Here is an 8,328-nt window from a genome sequence, read left to right on the forward strand (position 1 = left end):
GTTAAATCGCCTGGTTTGGGTTGATACATATATATTATTACTACAGTAACTTGATCCGAAGAGTCGGATCACGTCGAGTTGACAGGCGCGGAGCGTCGAGTTTGATCTGATGATCCGCGCCTGTCAACGACACCTGATCCAACTCTTCGGATCAAGTTACTGTAGTAATGATAAATTTATTATATACCCCCTTCTGCATTTTAAATCCACATTTATAAGTTCATAAATGTAATCCAAATTATCAAAAACACAGACATACCATGAAATTATGTTTTGTGTACGCAGTTTTGTTTTGTGACGCGGTCAACATTTTCCACAAATAACGTTGCGTTTATGCATTGTGACGGCATCAGTTTCAGAGGATACTGATACGGAATCAGAAAACCACAGTGTGGTGATCCGGAAAACCGGATCACACGCTATGAAATCCACAATATCAAAGAACGATACATTGATGGGTATATAATAAATCTTCTTATTACATACCCATCAATGTATCATTCATTGATATTGTGGATTTCATAGCGTGTGATCCGGTTTTCCGGATCACCACACTGTGGTTTTCTGATTCCGTATCAGTATCCTCTGAAACTGATGCCGTCACAATGCATAAACGCAACGTTATTTGTGGAAAATGTTGACCGCGTCACAAAACAAAACTGCGTACACAAAACATAATTTCATGGTATGTCTGTGTTTTTGATAATTTGGATTACATTTATGATCTTATAAATGTGGATTTAAAATGCAGAAGGGGGTATATAATAAATTTATCATTACTACAGTAACTTGATCCGAAGAGTTGGATCAGGTGTCGTTGACAGGCGCGGATCATCAGATCAAACTCGACGCTCCGCGCCTGTCAACTCGACGTGATCCGACTCTTCGGATCAAGTTACTGTAGTAATAATATATATATATCTCCCTCACTATCATGCAATAAATGTATAATATATAGCATCCGCGATGTTCATCTTTTAGCACAGTCAAAACATTTGACGTCACAATGCAATGGGAGGATGCTAACTCAGCGCGGATTGAAAATATCTGAGCTTATCGCCGAGGACCGGTGGGAACATTTTTCGGCGCGGACTCCCTTGAAAACATTGGATGGAAATTCCAATTTCTATTTTGATTTTCAATTCACTTAGTTTGACTCTTATTGTATTAATGAATTATAATGTTAAGCATTTGGTAAAATATATTCAAAAAGAAATATGAGATCTATAAAAGTTTAAAACCAAGGGGAACATAATTATTAGTTCAATATTGATAATCTATCTAGCTTATCACAGAACAATGGTAACCTTTAGCTTCGACTTCCGGCGCAAAATATTTATGCAAGAACAATTTTTTAAAAATTCACTTGAACCACGCATGTGACCCGTATATACTCATTAAGACATATTTGTACGGTTAACGTTTCAAGGAAACGGTGTATGTGTATATGGAACTCGATTTACAAAGAAAGCTGTTCTCATTACTCGTACACTATTATTGCGATCGCAAAAGAAGTTAATTACATACATGTATAATTACTAGCAGAGCTTACATCGGTATGAACAAGACTGCGTTAAATCATATGTGTATATGGTATATAATGTGCATTCAATTAAAAGGAGGGAAAATCGCAAAATTAATTTTCAACGCAAGCGCTTTCATTTAAAAATCCTCAGGCGTTACATTTTGAAATAAAAGAAAAATGTTCCCACCCGTGCGCTGGGATAAGCTTAGGTCTTTTCAATCCGCGCTGTATTACATTGTAGCATCCGCCCACTACACTGTGACTTCAAATGGAACATCACGAGTTCCTTGTCGGTCTTATGTTTCGTATATTTCACTCTTTTGTGGAGAATTTCTGGAAACTTTAGACGTTTTTTTAGTACTGCCATGTCTTTCAATGCATTGTCTGTGACAAATGAATTTTACCATATTTATAGTCACGGTGGCGAATCACGTGACTTTTGCGTGACTTATTACCCGGAAAAGTGACGACCAAAGTCAACACCAGGTAAAATTCTTTTTCAGTTTTTTTGTTTTCAGTCAAAAATTCTCCGCTCCAAAAAACTATGTCAATGTTCTCTGCTTCTATCGTACGTAGAACTACCGTTTTTAGTATAGATTTGTTCTTAAGGAAATCCTTCAAATATTGATTAAGTTATGTGAAAATTCGTTATTGATGAGGGTGTTACTTATTCGTTTGAATTTTCACTTGTGTTGACTTTCAGATCATGACAAAGTCACGTGATTCGCCACCGTGATGGTAATTGTATGTATATAGTTGTTGTCTGTGACAATGTTTTATAGTTGTTGTCTGTGACAACCATTGTTAGTTCATATTGTCTGTGACATTATGATTTGTTATATAGGTACAGTGTGCCAAGTGAATGAGACACGATTGAGCTAAAATGTTTTTCCACACAGTCACAAATACAATCGACAGTAACCTACCTACTAAATCCAAATGTTTAAATTGCCTTCTATAACAGCCAAATACTATTTTTTAGTTCTTTTTATTTTGCGTACAGGTAGAAATGTTAATGGGGAATATATAGATGTAATTTTCTTACTATTGTATGAATAAAACAGAATTTTTGAGTTACTGTTGAAGTATTTTACTTCTGATTTGTGTCTGTTTTGATTCACTGTAACTATGGTGACTGTTAAACATGCACTCGTGTCGCAATGCACAAAATGTAAATAGTTGTTCTCAAAATAAAATTGCGAAATATTGTTTCTTTATTCTTTTTTTTGGGGGGAGGGGGTAATTTTGTTACTAAAAAGGTGTCTTTTGACAAATAGACATTTGGTATATGGGTATACCATGATAAGACGGTGTGTTGCCAATCGTAGCTACTCGGCTATTTCCGTAACCACAAATGAACTTCTTACCGGTTACGGAAAAGGACGATCGCGTGATCCGATTGGGTGTGTTGTGTGCTAGTTTTGAGGACCTTTGACGTTGACTTTTAATGTAAAGATCAAATAATATAATTTCGGGGCATTTTGTTTTACCATAACTTTTTTGTCTTTTGATATGGGCCTTTGATATTTAGCATGTTGGTAAGTTCAATTTACTATCATGTTCACAAGACTGTTCCTTGGTCGAAGCACATATACATGCGTAGGTCACTGCTATGTTCCGTAACTCTTAATTTTCCACGTTAAAGTTGATTCCTAATTTTTTTTTTTCAAACTATGAAAAATGGATGGGGAGACATAAGTTTTAATGTGCTAAAACAGTTATTCCTATTTTATTAGTAGTCTCATACGCAGACAGACGGTACTAAAACCGGGTCTAACTAAATTGACACAAAATGTGTCTTCATTGTTGCAAATGACAAGCAAGTTAAGCAAAAATAACGGTGAATGTATATTTATCACAATGAAGTACTTGTACAGATAGAGACTGTACGTGACCTAAGTTTATCAACAGTTTTTACAATAAGGAAAATGAATCCCTTGCATTGTAATTTCTAACGCATCAGAATGCTTTACTGTAAATGGACTGACGTTACCCGTTTTGCATTCGTTCACTGTATGAAGGTCGAAATTTTAGTTCTATACACTTCCCGAGTTAATCCCCAAATATCATAAAAATGAACTGTCAATTGACAGATCAGAGAAGACCAATACATCAGAAGCAATTAAAACGAATTAACAAATGGAACGCGACAAATTTCATATCGAACAGACAACTTCATCTTTCATTCGGGCTCGAACCGGGAGGTCGTGAGTTCGCGCTCCGCTTTTGCCGTGGCCGCGCCAAACCCAAGACGTTAAAATAGGTAGTGATTGCTCCTTCGCCAAACGCTCGGCCTATAGAAATGAGAAGCACGGGTCTTTCGAATATGACATTAAAACAGATCGAGGTCCCGTGAGCAGTAGGTTCAACACGTTAAAGGGACATGGACACGATTGAGCTGAATTTTTAAAAAAGAAATTTTGGTATTGTTTACAATGCTTAACTAAAGTATTTCTAATGGCCAACCAAAATTTTAATATCAGTTGTTGAGTTACAAGCGAGATACAGCACTCATAATTATCTGTTAACAAGGCGCTTGCCATCAGGCCATGCCCCTTTAAAGAACCTTCACTGCTACGACTCTGAGCGCTAAGCATACATGTAGGTCTAAATGTGTGGTACTTCTCCAACACAGCTAGTGACGTCTCAGTATGAGTGAATTTTTTTTTGCCGTGACATATAATTAGTCAATCAATCCTTCCTGTAAATCTGTGCTGATGAAAAAACCCACTTTTGTAAACACAACAATTTATTTCAAACAAAACCATATTGTTAAAAACCATTACATGACATGATCTATATGTACAAGCAGTATACAAATCTCTTTGCAACGATGGCATGTTTTTAAAATGTCATTCATACATTCACAGAGGCCGACTTCAAACGCTCGTACGGAAAGCGTTTATTCTTTTGTAGCAGAATAAGAATATCATTAAGGAATATGGACATAAATATTGCACTGAAAGACTTGAGCATTGTTTTAAAGTAAAATCAAGAGATGCATTAAAAACACTTCCTATGTACAATTCCCGGCCCGCATTCGTCGTATTCCTGTTTTGTGATCCACATTTGCTGGAAAGTGGAGAGAGAACCCAGTATAGATCCACCTATCCACACCGCGTACTTCCGCTCGGGCGCAGCGGTGATTTTCACCTTCATGGAGCTCGGGCACACGGCTGTTACCTCCTTGGCCAGTCTGTCTTTAATGCCCGGAAACATAGTGGAACCTCCAGACAGAACAATGTTGGAGTACATATCTCTGCGGATGTCGATATCACATCCCATGATGGAGTTATGGATCTGCTCGTGTATTCCACTGGACTCTAAACCTGTATAAAATATATTTAACATGCTTATATTCCTTTATTTAAACAATCACTGTCATATATAGAACAACTTCTAGTATAGTAGTTTTCTCTTAACTTTGTACTGTGAACTCCAAACTCACCTGAAAAGGATGGCTGAAATAACACTTCCGGACAACGGAAGCGTTCGTTGCCGATGGTGATCACTTGTCCATCCGGAAGTTCGTAGGACTTTTCCAAAGCAGATGACTGTGCTGAGGCACAAAGCTCTTGTTCAAAATCCATAGCGACGTAACAGAGATTCTCTTTGATGTCACGAACGATTTCTTGCTCAGCTGAAATTGAAATTTAAGTAAAAGTTCAGTACATGTACAATGTTTATAGAATCAAAGTTCATTTAAGCTTTGGTATTTTTATAATTGAAAAATGCCCTGAAGTTGAAATCTTACCAGAGTTCACAAAATTGTATCCACGTTCATGAAGTATTCTTTGTAAGTATTTGGTCAGATCTCTACCTGCCAAATCAACTCGTTTGATGGCGTGTGGAAGAGCATAACCTGTAATGTCATATTTGTGAAAGAAAGATCACCTAAATGATAATAATATGAAAATATCATTAATCTGATGTGGGTTTATGTTTGGTTTCATAATTTAAAAAAAAAGAAGTGACCTTACCTTCATAAATAGGAACGATGTGAGAAACCCCATCTCCTGAATCAAACACGATTCCAGTCGTTTTTCCAGCCCCATATAAAGAAAGCACAGCTTGGATACTAACATAGAATCCTGGTACATTGAAGGTCTCGAACATGATCTAAATTTGGAGTATCAAAAGTTTTATAAAGAGATTTATAGAATAGATGATGCACGCAAGTACATGCACGAATAGATTATAATTTAAGAGTGAAAACATTATTGGCTGTTTTAAAGTAAAACTTTTGTAATGACTCCTCAAGGAATATAATCATACATTTAATCTCTGTAAAATATATAGGAGTAGGATACCTGGGTCATCATTTCTCTATTGACTTTGGGGTTGAGTGGTGCCTCAGTGGTCAATACTGGGTGTTCCTCGGGAGCCACTCTCAGTTCGTTGTAGAATGTGTGGTGCCAGATCTTCTCCATGTCGTCCCAGTTTGTGACAATACCGTGTTCCAGTGGGTAATTCAGAGACAAGATGCCTCTGTGGTTCTGGGCCTCGTCTCCAATATAGCAGTCCTTGGAACCCATACCCGCCATTACATTCTTCGAAAAACAAAATTGGTAAACACATAATTATATTTTTTCTTTTCTTGATAATTTCACTTGAAGCTCAATAACTGGCATTCAAATAAAAAATAGATTAGCAAACCCAAAATCCGCTCAGTTTTATCAGCAAAATGATTTGTGTCATATGACGAGAGCTTGAAGGCATAACATTGCAAAAATGCCATTTTCAATTAAAATATCCACAAATTCAGGTGGTTTTTCTTTCAGAAAACATACAGCGCATGCGTCGAGCAAATTCATATTCAAGTATGTTTTTCATCTTAAAATAATACACAATATATATCATTTTCGTTTTGCTCGACAAATACGCACATCTTTTCCTGAGCAATAATCTGGATGACATTTGACAGTTTTCAGGCTTATATTGAAAAAAAGGCGGGGAATGTCTTATTCATGATGTCATAATGCTATCCATTTAGGAATATCATTCTGATTTTGTTGACATAGTATACCTGGCATATATTTTACTTTCTTAAAACACAGATTAAGGTTAATTCCAGACACATTTTATAGAGAGGAAATTTTTGGGCCTTTTTATGTATACAATCGTACCTTGTTCTTTATATAAAAAGATCACTTTAGTCATGGAAACTATCAGTAAAACTGTCAAGATTTAAAGAAACACATTTTCGAATATTTTCTGTTCGGGACTTACATCATATTTTGGTCTTCCTGTTATGGCGGGAAACACGGCCCTGGGGGCGTCGTCTCCAGCAAAGCCCGCTTTACACATTCCAGATCCGTTGTCAATAACAACGGCTGCTATATCGTCTTCAATCATGTTGATAGGCATGTTTATTGAGTATTTGGAATTGAAGTCTATAAAAAGATGTAATATATTACAATTTCGAAAATTAGAAATAAAAATGATGAAGCTAAACACCATTAAACCATTCTCACCCCCAACCAAACAATGCGGCACTTTATTCTAGAAGGGACATTATCATGTATTATTCTGGACAGGACGATATCGTGTATTTTTGGTACCGTTTATAATGGTAGCATTGAAATTAAAGAAAATACATGGAAGTTAAGTGCAGTGTGATATTTGAAAATATTTGTCTCTAGATAGGCATGCGTCGCTCTTACTGGAAGAATTAGGATCAAGGTTCAAAGAGAATCAATTTGGAGTTGCATGTAATAGTTTCAAAATCCTATCATTATCATATGGGTAGGAAAATATGACAGATAGGTAAACATTCGACCGCATAATCAGCCCATGAGAAGTATTCATTACAAAATCGTCCGTTTGTGGTATGATATTCGTAATTCAAACAAATTATAGGTAAAACTAATTATTCTATACAAGCAAATTTGTTATTTGTTTTTATCCTTTTAGGATTTTTTCTTTCAAAGGATGGTATTTTGGTAGGGTCATTAATGCTAATATTTTTGTCTTTGGAGATAAATATTTATAATTCTACGATAATATGCTAGTTTAGTCTTAATCCATGAGATACAGATAAAAAAAATTCTCGATGTCTCCATCTGTCGTGTCCCGTGTTCAATATCGCTACATGTATGTTGCCGAAAAGGCAGAGAGAGAAAAATTTACATGAGCGATAAACTAAAAACTGTTTTTATCATGAAGTGGATTTTGAATTATTTGATTGAAAATAAAAATTAACAAGACATATATTATAATTAATCTTACCTTTTACTTTCCTCGGTTCAGTGTCAGATACTCGGTTTAACTCGGAATGATTACTGTGCTTTTTTCCACAATTATATACTACTGGGAACTGTGTCATGTGTGAGAACATTTCCAGAATTGGAGAAAATTAATCATGATGGTTGTAAAAGTCCAAACAAGGAGATCGACTCCGCCTAAATGCCTTATAAGTAACACGACGTTTAAATCTAAAAATAGCAATTAGTGGTTTATTTACAAATACATATCGGGTCATTTAAAAAATAGGCATCATGTATACATAGGTGAGTCAGTAGACATTGCAGGGCCGTAACTAAGCTTTCAGTGAAGCAAGGGGTGCTCAGTTGAAAAGTAATAAATTTAACTTGCTTCAACTTACGTTGTGAAGTTTACAGTGATTCTTTAAAATAACAAGTATTTTCAAAATCATAAACGTATCTAAAGCACTTAAGGTAGAATCAAACAGATACGTAAAATGTTTCATTCAATTCAATATTTTGATAAACTTTATTCTCAGGAACAAAACCTCTTACTGTGCATGGTAAAAAAGAAATCTGTCCTATCAATTTTTCTTCACA

General features: G+C 35.7%; 1 protein-coding gene across 1 annotated transcript; it reads right to left on the reverse strand.

The window, feature by feature from the left end:
* Positions 1-4,256: 4,256 nt before the first annotated feature.
* On the reverse strand, positions 4,257-7,958 carry LOC125683094 (actin-1-like). Its single transcript, XM_056140137.1, has 7 exons — positions 7,754-7,958; positions 6,755-6,918; positions 5,836-6,075; positions 5,506-5,644; positions 5,280-5,387; positions 4,974-5,165; positions 4,257-4,854 (listed from the first exon to the last, which is right to left on the reverse strand). Exons 1-7 carry the CDS (start codon positions 7,860-7,862, stop codon positions 4,529-4,531), a joined length of 1,278 nt encoding a protein of 425 aa, XP_055996112.1. The 5' UTR covers positions 7,863-7,958; the 3' UTR covers positions 4,257-4,528.
* Between the last annotated feature and the right edge of the window lie 370 nt (positions 7,959-8,328).

This window comes from Ostrea edulis, chromosome 6 (assembly GCF_947568905.1).
Source record: "Ostrea edulis chromosome 6, xbOstEdul1.1, whole genome shotgun sequence".
Lineage (NCBI taxonomy): Eukaryota > Metazoa > Mollusca > Bivalvia > Ostreida > Ostreidae > Ostrea > Ostrea edulis.

What these genes read in the sequence shown, in the direction of transcription:
- LOC125683094 (XM_056140137.1), bottom strand. Translation starts at nt 7,862, where the DNA reads ATGTTCTCACACATGACACAGTTCCCAGTAGTATATAATTGTGGAAAA. An exon ending in CATCGTTCCTATTTATGAAG is followed by an intron (nt 5,388 to 5,505) that starts GTAAGGTCACTT and finishes ATGACATTACAG; the next exon opens with GTTATGCTCTTCCACACGCC. An exon ending in ATACAATTTTGTGAACTCTG is followed by an intron (nt 5,166 to 5,279) that starts GTAAGATTTCAA and finishes TTTCAATTTCAG; the next exon opens with CTGAGCAAGAAATCGTTCGT.